This window comes from Vanellus vanellus (assembly GCF_965231255.1).
Source record: "Vanellus vanellus genome assembly, contig: HAP1_SCAFFOLD_786, whole genome shotgun sequence".
Classification (NCBI taxonomy): domain Eukaryota; kingdom Metazoa; phylum Chordata; class Aves; order Charadriiformes; family Charadriidae; genus Vanellus; species Vanellus vanellus.
Genome location: NW_028128053.1, coordinates 36846 through 54689, shown reverse-complemented (window position 1 = coordinate 54689; position 17844 = coordinate 36846). Strand labels below are relative to the sequence as shown.

General features: G+C 42.2%; 1 protein-coding gene across 1 annotated transcript in view; it reads right to left on the bottom strand.

Annotated features, from left to right (window-relative positions):
• LOC309684739 (AF4/FMR2 family member 1-like) overlaps positions 1-14473 on the bottom strand; it is a gene marked incomplete at both ends in the record, with an annotated part of 39062 nt that extends 24589 nt beyond the window's left edge. The window contains 5 exons of the mRNA XM_082500605.1: positions 1348-1385; positions 1517-1571; positions 6642-6693; positions 7068-7095; positions 14453-14473. Of these exons, the coding sequence (XP_082356731.1) occupies positions 1348-1385; positions 1517-1571; positions 6642-6693; positions 7068-7095; positions 14453-14473 (194 nt within the window). The remainder of the gene's footprint in view (positions 1-1347; positions 1386-1516; positions 1572-6641; positions 6694-7067; positions 7096-14452) is intronic.
• Positions 14474-17844: the final 3371 nt, after the last annotated feature.

Genomic DNA, 17844 nt, shown 5'->3' with positions numbered 1-17844 from the left:
TGAAACCCCATGTTTTGGCAGTGAGCGGAGATGGGAGAAGGCCAAAGGAATACATTGCCATACCCAAAAGATAAAGCACCGGAATAAAAAACCTCTGGAAATAATAAAACCTTCAACTCCAACCCAGTCAGACAAATACATAAGCAGGACATCACTGCTACACTATGAAGCAGCATTTAGCCAACCAAAGTTTAAAAAACAACTGAAACTGACAAGTGCTTTTCTGAAAGCCCCAACCCTCAAAAGAAAAACTTCCAATAAAGGCTAACAAGATGGAAACACACATTCCAGGATGGTTTCTCTTTTTTGTATTCTCCCCTTCACCTTTTCACTTCATCTGTGTTACTTGGTCAAGGTGCTGTAACTGTTTCGTTAACAGCCATGTCAAGCAGCGGCTTTTTTTCAACACCCTCCCCTACTCAAAAGTGTTTTCCTCCAGCACTGACAATGGGAATGAATAGAAGTGAGGGAGAGCCACGACTTTGATGCACAGCTTCTTTTTGCTTTGAAATGGGCTTACAAAATCAAAATGTTGGGGTTTTTTTTATTTTTTTTACTTTGAAAACTGTTTCCCATATCAGCATCAACACGTTTGTATTACTTGGAGGCAAGCTCCTTGCTGATCCAGACTGATCTCAAGAGAACACTCTATTTCAAGAGCTTGCAGAGACGCAGAAATCATGCCAAGAATCGGCATGCCCTTCTGCATGTCTGACTTTGTCGACCATTACCCTGTGCTTGAAGAATACAGATATCAAGCCAAAAATGTCTGTCAGTGCTCTCCTGTAGGAAAAATTCTGGGCTTCTCCACCTTTCTTCCTCTAATGCTGGCATGTGGCTGTTGAGTCTACCTTGAATATTGCTTCTGACTAACAATACATGGCAGGAGCTGCTTACAATCAGCTGCCTTATCAGGGAGCTGAAAGAGCCTCAATGAGTCTACTTAACCGTTTCCTGTTCTTCACTCACTTGGCTGTTTTGGGCCTCCTTCCAAACTAAAACTGGATTCACATCCATCACTACTACAACTGAAAATCCCATTAGCTCCAGCGTGATCTACATACACAGTGGTGGACGGGAAGAGGAGAAAAAAAAGAGAAGAGCTGGGGAAATAAAATTACGGTTCACAGGCAAAATCCAGCATGACTGGATTACTCAGTTCCAATTGGAGCTTTCTGTAAAACCCCCCACAAGCCAATTTTCAAAAGCAGCTTCAGGCAGCTAGAAACAAAAGCCTGTGTCTACAAGAGAAACCAGGAACCCTTACCTATCTACCCCATATACAAAAAGTAGTTTTGTTTTTCCTCCTTATTTGGTCTAGCTAGTAGTTTGGGAACAAACCTGTACCTTGGAGGAGCAAGTGAAGAAGGTGGCTTTTCAACAACCTGTTTTGTTCACAAAAACAAAGAGGAGAGGGGGAGGAAAGGTTAGCGTAAGGAACTCGGAGCAACGCAACAAGTTGTGGTGATTTAAAGGGATGTCTGTGTGCCTAGTGTATAAAACATCTAAAACTGACTTGGTCGTCACCACTCTCTTCACTATCACTGAGCTGCAGGTCGTCCTGGAGCATTCTGAAAGACAACCAGAAGATAAATATCAGCCAAGGCAGACACATTTTCAAGCAGCAGACACTGAAAAAGACTTGGTTTGCACTTGCCAAAACAAACCAACCTCCCACATCCTTTTTGAACATTTGGCATGCTCAATCTGCTAAACCCTCTCACTACCCGAATGGATGATAAAACGACAACACACAACCTCAACGTTTTACTGTGCTTTCCAGTCGATCTCAGGAGCTGCGCAATTGGAGGTCAGTGTCATCGGCTGCCATCTACAGGCAACTGAGACAAAGTTCTACGAGGGCAGTGCTCCTCAACAATGGTTACCTAGCACACTAACACAGCGAAGAAAAGTTACCTAGGCACTAAGACCGCAAGGTGGCGTGGAAGAAATCTATCTGCTCCTTGTATAGCAAGAAATTAGCACGCTATTAGCCTCCACTGGCTCCCCAAGGGGCAGAAAGCATCGTCTTTGCACCAGAAACTGTGCGTGTTCACACTCTGAGGGCCTGTGAATATTTCTTCTGTCACAGGAGTTCTCTTTTTGCTGCTGAAGTTTCCTATCGCACATACATAAGTAAATGCCAAGGTCAAGCCTTTCTCCTATTTCTTCTCTACACAATGAACTTCACACTTGTGCACATCTCAGCAGTAACCATAACATTGAGCAGTTCAGATACTCAAAGTGGTTTACAAGTTGGGAGGCACAAACTCTTTTTACTATTGCTAGAGTAGAGAGCAGGCTGCCCGCAAATGTTTCCAAAAAGCCTAATGTAGTCCTCTACATGCAGGTGCTAACTACTGCTGGCAATTTCAATGCATTACCGAGGTCCTTAAAAGGCTGGAAGGGAAGGATTTGTGGGGAGGGACCCAAAGTTCTCCCAAACTGTTATCCCCCACTTTGGCAATCATGCAGGCACCCCCAAAAGGAGTTGGAAAGCAGACGGGCAAAACTCTTGTTATTCAAGTGTACGGTGGTTCAAATCTTGAAACTAGCTGGAGACTGACTCCTCAACCCAGAGAGTTACACAAGTGTCCAAAAACTGGATAAAACGCTTAGGAACCGAGACAGGGGTTCTAATCAATCAGGTCAAAACTCTGCTTATTTCAGCCTCATTTCAATCTAAGGGCTCTCTGTGAGAAATAAGAAAAATAAGCCTCCAACCCTTCATGACAACACATTTTATAGCATGAAAACAAATATGAAAGATCCCCAGCGAACCACATCACCTTGGAAAAGTGGGGAGAGAGTGTTCCTGGTGCTTGTTAGGAGAAGGAAAACTACAGAAACCTTCACACTCTTTTAAGCCTTCATTTCAAATTATGAACAAAGCGAAAAAGATTTATGGCTCTGTGGGTCACCTCTAATGACCCTGAGCAGTTTGCTTTTATGATTCCATGACAAAAGAGGAGTAAAAACTTTGAATAAAAAAGTGATTCCCTTATTTAAGTACTGTCCCCACTACCTAGATAAATTCTTTTACACTCATACCAAAGCAGTTGACATGCATGGAGATACTTTCATTGGAATAGGACCGTGTTTACGGTTGAAGCTGGCACGATCTCAAAACAAATAATTCCACAAACCAGAAGGGACGAATCTACTCTTGCCCATGGAGCAGGACAGCATGAAGAAACCCCAAAGGTCTCCTTGTCTACCAGTACGGAGCCAACCCCTCCTGCATAGGTGACACCTCCTGCAAAGGTACTGACCCCACAGTCCCCAAGTACCTCTCTCTGATGCAGAAGAGGCTCTCAGTGCCACAAAGGCGCTGTCTGATTACACTCATGATGACCTACGCGCTTTCTTTGTTCAGGCATTTTGCCTTTGCCATTCCCCTGTGACTATCCTCCTCCATCTCCCAGCCTCCACTGCCTCAGTTCCTCACACACCTTCTCAGTGGAAGTCACCTCTTCCCTCTTCTTTAGAGTAAACACTGACAGGAATCACTATGAGACACCACCTTGGAAAATGAGGCCCCCGAATTTCCTACAGAAGGCAAATGGCATGCAGTCTGCAGCAATCCTGCCTGTGCCAACTTTGCACGTGGGCTAGAGCTGAAGCTCACCGCTAGTCCACTGAGGCATAAATAGGAAAAAAGGAAGGGTAGCAACAATACAGCCACTCTCCACACTTCTGGGCAGTTTGGCAAATGTCTGTTGGCATCTCAATGAATTCTTTTTTTTTTTTCCCCCAATCCATTAGAGAAAGTAATCCTTCAAAGGTGATAATGAACAAACTTCCAGGGATGCTAAAAAGTTCTGAAAATGTTTTCATTTTTTCTTTTGCCTTAAGAATTGTGGACTACAGATGCATTTCTTTTAGAGGTTAAGAGAATAATGCAAGGAAACTCTATCTAGATCTTTTAAATCTGATTTAACTGTTTGTAATAAAAAGGATCACCTTTTTCACCTGAGCTGCTGGTAAATAAAACAAATCAGCATAAAAGAACATTGCAACTACTTAAGTTCAATTTAGGATCAAGGAAGGAAGAACACTAAAACTTTAAATGAGTCATACTTCTACAAGGATAGACAAAACCAGTTTCCCCAAAACAAGGTTTCAACAAATTGTTAAATAGCCTAGTTAAAGAAAATAAATCTGCTTTAATAATTTTAATGCTTTAATTAGCTCAGGAGTTAATAGATGCCGAGTTTTCATTCGCAGGACCTGTTCATTTGCAGCTTATATACACACCATCAATCTCCCTGTAAAGCTATTTAAAAAGAGCTCTTTTAGCGAGAAGCAGCACTAAAATTAACATCACTTGCCAAACAACCCCACTGAAAGCACAGGCTGGTCCCTCTCTGCCAGCCAGGTTAAAGATGCATCACCAAGAAAGAGCTTGGCATCTCCCCTCTTAAAAGAAGGGCTGCTTCCATTCCAGTGTAGCCAGGTGCTAACTTCGGGGCTCTATTCAAGAATGAAAGCCATCTGGGAAACCCTTGCATGCTCTGTAAAGCTGAATGCTTAATTTGGGCACACAGAGGCACTGGGATTTCAACTTCTATTAACCAGCACAAACGCTGTTTGTTTTCAGCCAGCTACACTTTGTAATGCAAGCTACTCTAGGCAGCTGAATTTTCAGACAGTCACGTGTGCGTTAAACAGCAAAGAAAACAAGCCCTGTTGTGCAAATGAAACCAAAAACAAAACAAAAAAGAAGGGACGCATGAGTTCGAGGGAAAGATGTAGAGGAAGTTCTTGGGCAAATCTTGCTTAATTCCATTTGGGACGTAAACCTAAACCACCCTGTTCCTCCTGCTTCAACTGCCGTCGTCGATTGTGGGTATGCATGTCCCTGGGCAGATGAGTGCTGGCTCTGAAGTACCCAGAAGGACGCCGAGCAGAGAGGGGATGTTGGCTAAGGACAGAGCTATGTACCATGCCATATTTACAATTCTGGACCTTTGGGCTAAGAAAGGAGTATTTTCAGATTCTTGTTTACAGTGAAAGCCTCTTCTCTCTCTGCCACCTGGAAAACTGACTACAGTTCTAGGGGGATTTTTACAAGCAGCTGAGAATAGTTGAAATAAAGATGATGGTTGTAGGGTAGCTGAGGAGGAAGGCAGAGCCTGCTGCAGTTGAAACTAGTATTTTTAATACTGCAGTGAAAATTGCCAGAAATTGTTCAGGAGGAGCAAGCTGGGGTGGAAGAAGGAGGAGTAAAATAAAGAATGGATTAAGGGAGTAGCTGATTGCTCCCAGTGAGGGCGGGCTCCTCTGCATGATGCTGGAACAGTATAAAAAGGGTTGTTTTACAGATCTTACAGAGATTGAATGCAAAATTCTACAATCTCAAACAAGATGGAGAGATGCTCTTCCTCTTAGTTGTGACTAGCCCAGTTTGGGGGTTTTTTAATTAAATTGTTCACGATAAGGAAAAGGAAAACAAATGGAGTAAGCTTTGTGGTCTGTAGTTTGCAGCCTTCCATGGAACATGAGATCTTTATATATCACATGGACTGATAAGCATTTAATGGTTCAGCAATTGCCTTGCCCAGGGACGCCTTAGCTTTCCAGACATGGAAAGATTTCTATTTGTTACTCAGGGCTATCAATGCTGCCAATTTGGCCAGGTTAATCCTGAAAGACTAATGTCAGCCCACACAAAACTACCTTCAAGCAATTTCTGTAATTAACCTAATTAATAGATAATTATTAACCTAATTAATTATTAACCTACAAGGACAGTACCAAGTTATTTTATCCACCAACTTAAAATTTTCTATTGGACCGATTCATTTATTAGTTGGCACTCCTTCCTAGCCTTGTAAAGCTTTTGCAGTGATTACGCATAAACATCTTAGACTGAGACTCAAATTCTAAGAAGCTTTCTTCTGAAAGAAAACGTAACATGATAGGAAAAAGAATAACTAGATAAAGAAAAGTAGAAATATATTTAAAATACTATTTAAAAAAGCTCTAGAAACTTCATCTTCACCCCACTTTGCAACAGGCTAACATTCTTAGAATATAAATAGAGGTTTTTAGAAAGTCAACATTTAAGTTTTTGCCTGTTTGTTTGCTTTTAAAAATGAAAACAGAATTAAGACAACACTTTTTAGAAAACTTTTCCTTGCACAATTGCAGAAAGTTCTATCATACAATTGCTTTAAAATTTCACCCCTAGTTTTCACAGTTTTGGTAGCTGTAGCTTTACGAGCCCCCACAAGCTTCAAAATTATATGCAGAACAGATCAGATTCATTTTGTATCCCTTATCGTTTATGTCAGTTTAATAAATTATTAGTAGTTTGAATAGCACTAAGTGTGACAAGATATTATGTAGCCACAGCTACATAATATTAAATAATATTAAAAGAGAAAAAAACCTTAAATCAGGTACATTAATGGTTGGGTTTCTTTTCTTCAGCTTTGTTTTGTTTTTAACACAGTCATTATAATCATGAAACAGTAATGTTTCTGTTGGTGAAAATTCCCTGCATTGAAATTTTCTGAGAAAAATCAGACTGGTAAAGCCTTAATCTTCAGAATCATCAAGTAAGCCAAACTGTAATTCATTCCAGGGTCATTTAAATAACTGCACAGTAGAGATGGGAACTGAGTCTGGTTACTTACGATGTTCTCGGCTGAGAAATAGGCAACGTTTTTGAAGGTGCTTCATACTGTTCTGTAAATCAAAAATGAATCAGTTGCTTTTATTTGCCTCACACTAAAGTAGGTATTTTAACCTATGGTCTCTGAGCATCAGATTAGAAAGTCACCTTCTTCCAGAATGCAATTGTTTGCCATTAAGATTATTCATCACTCCAAACAGGGTTTCCTAACGAAATACTGCTTGCTCTCTGTTGAACTGCTGTCTTAGTTTCTAGGTAATGAGTGTATGCAATTTCTTAAGCATTTTCTAAATTCATCACTGTTCAACGTTGAATTAAATTCCTTAATCAATGTAAACATTTGATGTTCACTTCAACGTATAGCACACAACACACAACTATCTGTCAATACACACATTAAGTGCGTTTTCTTTGGATTTCTACTTACTCTGATTCTGTGCTACAGATCCAACATGCTGTGATTCTTAGAAAGAAAGGACAAAGTGCAAATTAAGAATAAAATAAATCAGCTCTCTCTTAATAGCAGCATATTGGTTACGTACTGTAATAAATACTTTGACTAACTTGTCAAAGTATGACTTTGAAGTGTCCAATAGTCTAAGCTGGCCTGACATAGCTTAAGATGGACAGAGAAGTGATACGTGCTACTGCCACCAAAAATGGGTTCCTAGCACATCAGTGGTATGTGCATTTTTGAAGAAATATTAAAAAAAAAATTATAAGAGCTGCCAAACACTTCTGTTTAACACAGTCAGCAAGTATTTTTGTTGGCAATAAAGATGAAATGGTTTTTATGCGGCAACAGAGATGAGATGCTTAAAATGTTTCGGAAAAGCAGTCACATTTCAAGCCCACAATTGTAACAAATGTGTAAGTCATTGAAATATTAATTCATTCATCCCCCTCTGGCTCAAACGTCTTTCAACTCTAAAAATACAAATCTTGCTTAAAAAAATAAAAAAGAGGAAAGACAGTTACACTACCATATAGCCCACTCAAAACCAATTACTCAGAAGCACAATCTGATCTAATTCTCAGTAAAATGATACATTGCAAGCAGCTGTTATACAACTCAAGATCCATTGTGCTTTAATTTATCTGACTTCTAAAGATAATATCTCCTAACAGCCTTTATCTATGAAAGAGGGACAAAATCAGATGAAAACACATGCAAGAGCCGGAAAGAGTTCCTCTAATTTATCAAAAACCCTGGCAAAAAGAGGGTGTTTTACCTTTGTTGGGAATGGAAATTTGGAAGGCTCTGCTGTACTAGGCGTATGAATAGCTGTCAGGGGAGGTGGCCATGAGTGGGTCATTTCCTGGAAAGAGATTGAGAGAAGCGGCTTACAGTATTTTTCGCTGATACACACAGGTGAGGTTTTAAGCTTAAGAGGTTCATACAGATCTTCCCATAAAGTCCTTATTGACCCGATTGTAAAGCTGAGCTGGTACCACAGCAAGAAACCCTCCTTTGATCACAGCAGCCAGACCATGGAGAGGACTTGCTCCTCTTCTGCAAGCATACTCCCATTGCCCAAGTAATAGCAATCTTAGTGAAGCTCGTAGAGAGTTAAGTACATATTGTATTTGTAGGATTAGGCCTCAGTCTTACAGCTATCACAGTTAATAAAGGGAAAAGTAAATAAAACCTGTATGAGTAGTTCTGGGGTTCCTCAAAGCACAGGACTTTCCTGTTCACAGAAGTTCTTATAACCCCTTACAGCAACAACACTCCAAAAGGCTTTTCACATAATGTGAGGACGTCAGCCAGAGAGTGCTGACTGCCAGCCGTTCCCCACGCTATTCTGCCTGGACTATTGGCTTTTGCTCCGACCGACCAAGACATCTTTGACGCAGAGCTCTGGGACGTAGTTTCAAACCAAAGAAAGAGACTGCCCGATGTGCTATGTCTTCAGGAATTCTCCTGCCCTGTTCCCCTGCCCTCACTCTCACCCACCATCACTAACAGGTGAATGAAAGTTAGGAATTATGTTCGTGCGGAACACATCTCATGATGAGCATGCACCACACGCAGTTTGCTCAGGGGCTTAAAAAAAAAAATTATGAGAAACGTGTCGGTACAAAGTGCATCTTTGTACTTTTGGCATGAAATAGACTGAAGCCTGAAAGTCTACTGTGCCATAATTTACAAGTGCCGTTTTTTCAACAAGGCACAAATATGAAAGTTTAGGAGTGTCCCTAGTTTCCTTATCTATTAGGAACAACATGAAACGCAAAGATACATAGGGAATGAAACCACATTGCTACCTTTGGCTCTATAAGAAGGGATTAGAGCAATCTGCAGGGGTTTCTGTGCAAAACTTGGAAGCAGCCTACAACTAACCTGAGTGACTATTTGATGGCACTGTTACCACCCTTGCCTTCTCTTTTCTCCCCTCCCACTGTTCAGCTCATTGCTCGCTTCACTGACTAGCTCTCCAATCTTTCAGTAGATTATAAACTCCTCAATATACTGCACTACACCTCTTCATGCATTTGTCAGTGCTTCCCTGTGGTTGCTACAAAAATAGTGTTATGCGTTGCACACAAGGCAAGAAGACAGGATGTCTTGTGAAACACAAAATGATGCAGTATTTCCAGGAGGAGTACTTGTGCTGCAATACCAACCAGTGCACAGCAGCTAGTGAGCACCTGTGCACAACTACCTTTCAGCTACAACACTGCCTCAAGAACAGCTTCTCGAGAGCAATAAAGGCATCAGGATCTGAAGCAACCTGAAGCAACAGTGAGGGAAGCGAATCACAGAAACCAAACACCTGTTAGGACTCCCGTGTCTCAGAACAGCATTTGACATCAAGGAACTGTCTTCTCAGTATCAGAACGACCAGCCATTTCTTACTTTATTAAAGTGTTTTTTACTGAAGACCTTTATTAAAGGTCCCAGTGCATTTTCACACCCTGCACAGTGAATGGGTGACATGTACTCAGAGCCAGCTACTGGAAGCCTGCACACTGCTCACAGAGCCGACTCTAACACAAAGTTACGGAGACGGTTTTGCATCAGAGCTGCCTTAGCTTTGCACGAATGGACTATAATTACAGTGAAGAAGAAACAGTGCAGCAGCAGTGCCCTGCGCAGGCAGGTGGGACGGATGCAGGTGCGTGCTCCTGTTCAGGGCCATGCTGCTGGGGCTGGCAGTATGGACAGCAGGCAGCATGTCCAGCCCCTTTGGAGGAAACACACTCAATAATGGCAACCCCCTGACTCGACAAAGGAGCAGCTCTGGCTGTTTCAGGTGACTTGTCAGTCTTGCTCTTGAACTGCACCACACTGCATTACACTTACATACTGATAGGAAGACCATTATTGGTCTTCCAACTCCACCTGTATCTGAAGCTTTTATCTTTACTGCTCCACGGCATATCCCAAAATACACCACTTTTAGTGACTACAACATCCACTGACAGAACAGAAACAGAATGACATTCTTTCCCCACACGCTAGTTTAATGCATGCAAAATATAAGCAACCACAGAGACTGATTATTTAAGAGCACCTACCTTCAAAATTTCTTCAATGGAGTGGACATCACTGGGGAAGGTTTGCTACAACAAAAAAAGAGGGAAGCAGCATGAGTTTGTTTTGTTTTTACCAACTGACATGAGACACAGATGCACTCATTAAACACTGGCTTACCAACAGTTCTATAAATTTCATGAAAGCCCATTAATAATAAAATCCTAGTAAGAATTAAAGGCCCCATCAGAAGGCCAGTTAATAATGCACTTCTACAAAGCCTGTTCTTTTCAAGTCTTTAGTAGAAGATACATTCTAAGAAAGATTAGAAAGAAGGAAAGTGAAACAGCTCATTCAACAGTGGTGCTCGTTCAGCTGGCAGGATTCCTCTTGTTTCGTGGCTCACGTTCTTCTACGAACTCATGTGCTTTCAGCAGAAAAAGAAGCCAGTACAAAGCCCTAAGCTTGGAGAGGGCAAAGCAGAGGTGGTTTTAAGTGGAGGAATCACACACCAGACCCTTGAATGCCAGCTCTTGGGCTCGTGGGAACATCAACTGATATTAAAAAATAGAAAAGCATACAATTGTAACTTGCGCAGTTCAGAACAAAACCTTGAACGTACTGCTGAGTAGGAACAACATGGTGATTTCTGGAAAAGTCTGCAGATGACCTCGATCAAGGGACTGCCCCTGTACTTCCCCCACCCGTTTCACTGGAGCCCAGGCAGTGACCACCACATACGTGCCCACCTGGCATGGGCCAGGACTCCCGAGCGCAAGTGTGATGAGGACCTCTGAAAGGAGGCCATCTCTTTGCTGGTGCCCTGGCACTCCAGCAGTGCCACCTGAAGGGAACCAGGCAACAGCCGTAGCAGCGCCCACAGCTGCCTTCAACCAGGCTCCCGAGCCCAGGCACAACAAAGCTCTGGGGAAGAGCACAAAACGAAGGCAATGCTGGTATTTGCCAGTTATATAACAAACAGCAGACATTGCAGCCTGTGCAAACACATAAATCTGCTTTTAATGTATCAGCAAAACCACTGAGCGGCTCCTGGCAGGACACCCTCCTGCACACGTGCGACACCACGCATCAGCAGTGTGGGTACCGCTGGGCAAGGCGCAGGGGCTGGGACAAGCACAGTGAACGCCTCCTGCTCCTCAGGCACGTGGGGACGAGAGTAACTGCACAGCCAGGGCGAGCGGCGATGCCCCCTGACAGAACCCACCTGCCCCATGCCCAGGCTGTGCCTGGTGGGAGAGGACGCAGCAGCAGGGCCCTCCTTCCCATGCCCCTGGCAGAATTAGGTGCTGGGGATGCTCTGCAGCAGGACCTGCACTGTTTCCACGCACTGACTCGCCACCTGGCCACAGGGAACACCACTTCACTTCGATGGATCGGCTTATCTACTAGCAACGCATGTGTTTTGAAAGCACATGTCGTTTACACATCCTTTCCCAACCATTCCTATCAAAGGAAATCGGAATGAAAAATAACCAAAGGGCTGAGTAGTTAAAATGAGCAAAGTGCATCCAAGACCAGCTTCTTGCCTATAAACAAGAGATTCAATGGAAATGTTCAGCAATCAGCATAACCGCTGAAAAGGGAAAGGCCACTGAGACGATCCTTGTGTTAAAGGAAGAGGGTAGCGAGCTACAGTGCCCCATCAGAGGGATCTTCCCCAGATCAAGGTAAACAGCAGAGCAAGCAAACACTTTAATCAAGTCAAAAAGTGTCATCCTTCACACTCTCACAGAAAGGTCACTCATCTGTTTCCCATATGCTGCACTATTTGCATTGGAGGGACGAGAGCAGGTGAGGAATCTTCTCTTTTCCCTGCAACCTCATTTGTCTATGTCTACAAAAGGCTCTCATTGAGGCAGCGCTCATTTGACAAAGATTTGACTTCTCTTCAGAAAATCATGCACGGATAGCTGCATCTGACCTTACTCACCTCGAGACAAACAGAAGCTGAGGCACGGCCAGATAAGTCACACGAATGAAGGCAAGGGGCTGGGATCTTGCTTGCAGAAGCCCCCCACAGCAGGCAGGAGGAGGGGAAAGGGAGAGCAAACAGCAGGGAACTTCTACCACACAGCAAGAGATCGGGAAGCTTCAGAACTCACAGTGCCAAAACTCTTTTCCCCTTTTTCTTCCCAGCAAGCTTAACTTGATAGCTCAAACACCTAATTTACTTCTTAATTTAGTAAGTGGTGAACAGCAGGCACAGAAAAGCAGTGTTCAACCAGCAGATTGCTGCAGAAAGCTCCTGCAATATCCCATGAGAGCACCACAGTAAAAAACCTTCCCACAAAACATAACGAATCAAGATCCCACCTGGACAAAGTATTCAAAAACCTCTCTCTACAATGGATCAATTGCAACAAATCAAAATCCGTTTGCTTCTCCCATTCCAGAAACTCGAGTTTTATAAAGTGATAACTGATGACAAAAGTGGAATTCAATTAACTTGCGAATCAGAGAATATCTGCAACAGCCAGTTTGGACCTCTCTTATCCTTGCCAAACAACTCACAGCCCTTCCTGAAGTTCTTTCAGATAAGCCTGAAGAGGCTTTGAAATTGATACAGGTTTACATACAATGAGTATTCATAGTGCAATTGCCAGGAGGATTTATCATAAGCCCGAAGGGCACTGTTCAGTGACTGTCTGCTGTTCTTCACAGGTCCGGTGGCTTAGCAGAAACCACTTTCTTCTTCGCAGCACAAAATTTAAAGGAAAGCAAACGCACGACTGCACAAGTACTGCAGAAGTCTGCAGCAGCAGCACAAGGACCTCTATTGTTTTTAAAGGACACAAGTATCCCCAAAATACGTGCAGCTCTGGAGGTACAGAACATAAGGTTTACTTTTGTCAGGATTGCTTTCAGCTTTGCCCAGCAGTTTATTCCCACAGCCACTGAGTTAGGACACGCTAGGAAGCCCATGCCCCTACTAGAGTCTCTCCCTGAAGAGGACAGGTTTTCAGGCATCTTTAGTCTCTGTTCTGCCATCCTGCGGCACCCTAAGACTGAAAAACTGAATGACGCTTTCACCAGCAGGAAAGTGTGCAATAGGCAAACAAAACTGCTGCCCACAAATGGACTTGCAACACCCATATCAAATACACGGTGAAACGTTTGCTCGAGAGATTAAAATCACAGACTGTTCAGGACACGCACAGAAAATTTCTTTTCAGTGCCAAAAGCACAACAAAACTGGTCAGGGCCATTTGACTGCACCAGGGAGCCCTCCTGTCTCTTGGGTAGGTGTGCAACTGTCATTTCTACCGTAAGTTGCCACTGCAGCCCATCAGTCCTTGTGCCCCAAACCCGCTGGCCCTGGAGAGGACGGGCGTGCACCCTTTCACTCTGTCCCAGCTGCAGTGACTCTTACAAAGCTAACCGTCCAGCGCCTGAAGGAGTTGGGCTTTTCTGCACCCTGAGTAATGTTTTGCCCCCCTCCTCCTTTTTTTTTTTTTTCCCTACAAGTCACATGTCAGCTGTATTTCAGCCTGTAAACTACCATTAAACCACAACTGCCACCCAGCAGCAAGGGCTGTCCTTGCCACTTTGAAGAGAAGAGTTTAAGGAGAAATACAACGTTGGTCAAAGAAGAAGAGTTGAAAAGCCATAAAGCCAAAGAAATACTGAAACGAGATCAGCTCCACTGAGGACTGTGGGCATAGAAGATCAAATATTACATGTTGCTGTCTATCCCCGCTAGCAGTTTGACAGCCTTTACAGGGAACAGTACATCGTACTCCCCACAGACAACTCGATTTAAGCCCTGTGCATATTTGCTGGCTGACACTGACATCTGCACAATCTCCAGCTAGGATTTCCTCATGCCACCTTCATACTCACTGTCGGTTTGGGAATGATGCAGATGCCTCCAAGTGCCACTCACAAAACGTTTTGACGGCCAAGGCCAAGCGCAATCACGGGACATCCAGAACCGTTGAGTCCCTGGGTTTTTGTTTTCGTTTTGCTTTTTAATGCCAACATTCCTACCCAAACTGATGCTGCGCTTCAATAACAGGTCTGCAGGGCAGCATGCTTCTCCATTTACCATCTCCTCTAGCAGAAGCACCACCAGAGCCAGCCGCACATGTCCAGCTGCAAGCAGGTACTCACATCTGACCTAAGACTCCAGCCCAGTTCCTCCACTGATGCAGGCCCGCAGACTCCGGAGAGGCTAAATAAATGGATGTAACTTGGAAAGAAATCTCGTTCAGAAAGACAGAAAACTACTTTAAGACAGCAGGCTGAAGAAACTGCCGCCTTTGTAATTTGCAGCGCTTATCCAGAAAAATCCGAGGGAACAGCTAGACACAGACCTTAACATGGTTCATGCCCATTACGTGACCAATAATTTAAGGGGCAAATTGAAAATTATTCTCAAACAATAACATATGATGGGAGCAGAATCTGGACTGATGAATTTCCATAATAAGTTTTGCAAGGCTAATTTAACAGATGACTTCCTTACTTGCAAGCTTAAAAAGCAAAGAGAAGAGGTTTAAAAAGGTCATAAAGACTTTTTTCAGGTATCTTTTTGATGAGGATTCACGACTTAATTGGCATAACAGATGTTTCACAATGTCAAGGATAAGTTTGGTTTTAAGGTTTTTGGGCCAAAAAGCTAGATAAACAAAGTCAAAGCCATTAAATAAATTTTGACTACAGAAAAATGCAGAGACTACTATTAATAAGACTTCTAAGCCTCTCAGTCACTAAAGAACAAGCAACATGCTCTTAAAACGGTGAGACGCTGCCACATTCTCTCCTTTTTATAATTTTTGCAATATATATGTTTTTCCAGTTCACCAACCCGCACAACTGGATCATGAAGGCCAAGTAATGTTTTTACAAAGACCTATCATCTCAAAGTTAAGACAGTGCTACAAGGCAACATGCCTGAAGTACTCTTAGGTACAACTGAAGTTGTCTGAAAAGGACTTCACTCAAACCTTTTTGTTCAATGTAACTTCAACGTAACAGCTCAGACCAGCATGACCTAAATCCCACATCCACCCTCTCCCCACCTTGCTAGTTGCACAAAAAAAAATCACCCACTTCCTTTTTCCTCACTACTAATGACCTCAGCCAAGAAGAAATCTCTACCTGCGGAAGCTTAAATAAAAAAAAGAAAAAAAGATGTACCATATATTTTGAGTTTTTTTTGGGGGGGAGCTGTTTTATTTTGATTCAGGGTTTTTTTGACAAAGAAGTTGTGTGCTTCCATTTAACATCTACTGTAGGTACAACACTTTGGAAACCTCTGATAATGCAAGTGCATTGCCCAGATAATGAAGTGGGGAAGGACACACAATTCAGAGTCATTTCAGGCAGCACTGCTATACTCATCTTCCTTCTGGGAAAATGCAGTTGAGGAAGTTACTTCAGAGAGATTAATTGATGAATTCCTACAGATTCCAGCAAATCTGAAGTGACTCTTATACTGCACCTGATACTTGCATAACTTGAAAATAATAATTTTTAAAACTTTATGAACGGGGTATTTTAGCTTTTCAAAAAGATACAAAGAAAACCTCCAATGCAATCAAAGTATGTTTTGCTACCAGCAAGTTTCATTTTCCCTAGAAAGCACACAAATAGGCAAGATTGTGTCATGATACTCCATGCATGCACGAACCTAGTTCCAGGCACTGTTTTTGCCTCAGTACTCTGAACTACAGATCGGGGTTTTTTTAATTGCTTGTAGCTAAAAGATTAGAAACAAAAGAAAGCGATGACTTGGTTTTGAAAAAACTGCTTAAAAGCAGTTATGTTTGAATTTTGTGTTATTGCTCAGTTGATTTAAAACACACACAAAAAGCCACCCCAACAGCACTGATTTATCTTAAGACTTATTGTGTGGGTTTTGTGTTGGTGTTTACAATGGCATACCCAGAATAGGTAAAACATACACCATCAGCCTCTTTCACGTTGAGACACAGAATAGTTTTGGAAAGCGTATGTGCAGTTGTACTTAAAGTACAAGGATAAATGTAGCATGTATGCCAGGTGGAAAACCTTACGACTTGGGAGCTGCAAACTATCATTTAGTAGTCAGTGGCAGTTCTATCTGTAAGCAGCATTTCTACTCGGCTGTAAAAATACCGTTAAGTGTGAGTAGCTAGGGAGCGGTGAAGTGAGACTGTCAGTTAAGGACCAAAACAAGCAAGAGTTCCCTGGAAGTGTAGGCTAAAGATGCTATATCTGACCTCTGAATGAATAATACATGGTGCTTTTCAAAACCCTTGTACAGCATTTCAACCTCTCTCATTTTTCCTCTTGCTTTTTTATGTTCACTTTTGTAACTTAAGTAGGTTGTCTCGGAAGCTTATATCTCAATGATAATAGTGACTTCTTCAAAGGGAATGTTAAACAAAGCAAAGGTGGTGAATACCAGTAGTTGAGGATTAATTTGAAGTTAAGGGAACCAAAATATCAAGATTTTTCCCCCTAGCTAACTATAAAAACATCTTAGTATAGGAATTTGTCAAATCTGGCATAGTAGAAATTAAGTTTTCAGCAGGAAAAGGTATTCCTTCTTATAAACTATGTAAATATCCTGTGATCCGTAATATCTGTGAACTAGTTTGTGATTTTGGAATAAGTAAGATCTTTCTCTTAGGTATCTTTTGAAGGAAGAATACTTACCTTGCTTACAGCACCATCAGTGAATATTCTAGGCACGTGTGATATTACTTTAACCTGCCTGGCCCAGTGCAGCCAACAGCCTTGTCACTGCACAGGACGAGGAGCTGGCAACAACCCTGTGACCTACAGCAGAAATGAGTATGACTTCCTGCTTTTTCTCCAGTACCGATGCCTGAGGAGTTCTAAATTTAGCATGGACGCTTTCCAAATATCCCAGAAGAAAGTCAAGTCTGCTCCTAGACATGCGACTTACATTTTTATTGTAGAATAATTTTTTTGTTGCTTCAGCCAGTCCACTTCCTCCAACACCAGAGTCCATGAGCAGAAATCACTGAACTACAGCAATCATCAACTCTTAGCATAAAACGAAGAATGAATGCATAATAAATTAACCAGAAAACATGAAAACCAAAGTTTCGTAGCCAGCGTAAGAGAGGAACACGCTACTAAATACCCTCTCCAGAGACTTTGTCTTAAAACCTTACAAATCCATTTGCTTTCCTTGCCAAAATCTAACAGAACTCCTGCTTGTAAGCTGGATCAGTAACTCCATGCTTTCAAACAGTATTTCATTTTTTCTTGTGGACTTCATAATCTTCCACAAAACGTGTGGATGCATGGCCTAAATCTCACTGAGGTGGCTTTCATGAGTTCTAGGCACACAGAGCTGAAACTTAAATATGCTACTGAACTGGAAAAATATTTGCTCTTCCCCTAATGCTTAAGTTTTTTTTTTTTTTTTTCCAAATAAAAAGCTGGACTTAAATCTTAACCTAACTGAAGCTCACAGTAGCAGGAAGAGTAAAATACTCGAGTGGCAGAAGCAGAAAAAAACTTCTCCCCATTGTCTGTGGTATCCCTGATTTGTCTTTCAGCCCTGGGAAAGCTATGATGTTAGTATGGCTACAATTCCTTTAGTCCGAGCTGTATAAAACTTAGACACCTTAAATATCTTCAGCTAAGCTGGGTAAACAGTATAAAATAAAAGCTAGCAAGCAGGAGCAAACTTGCTCCTCATTGTCATGCTTTAATTATCAATCTGTTGGATTAATAAGGTTGCTAG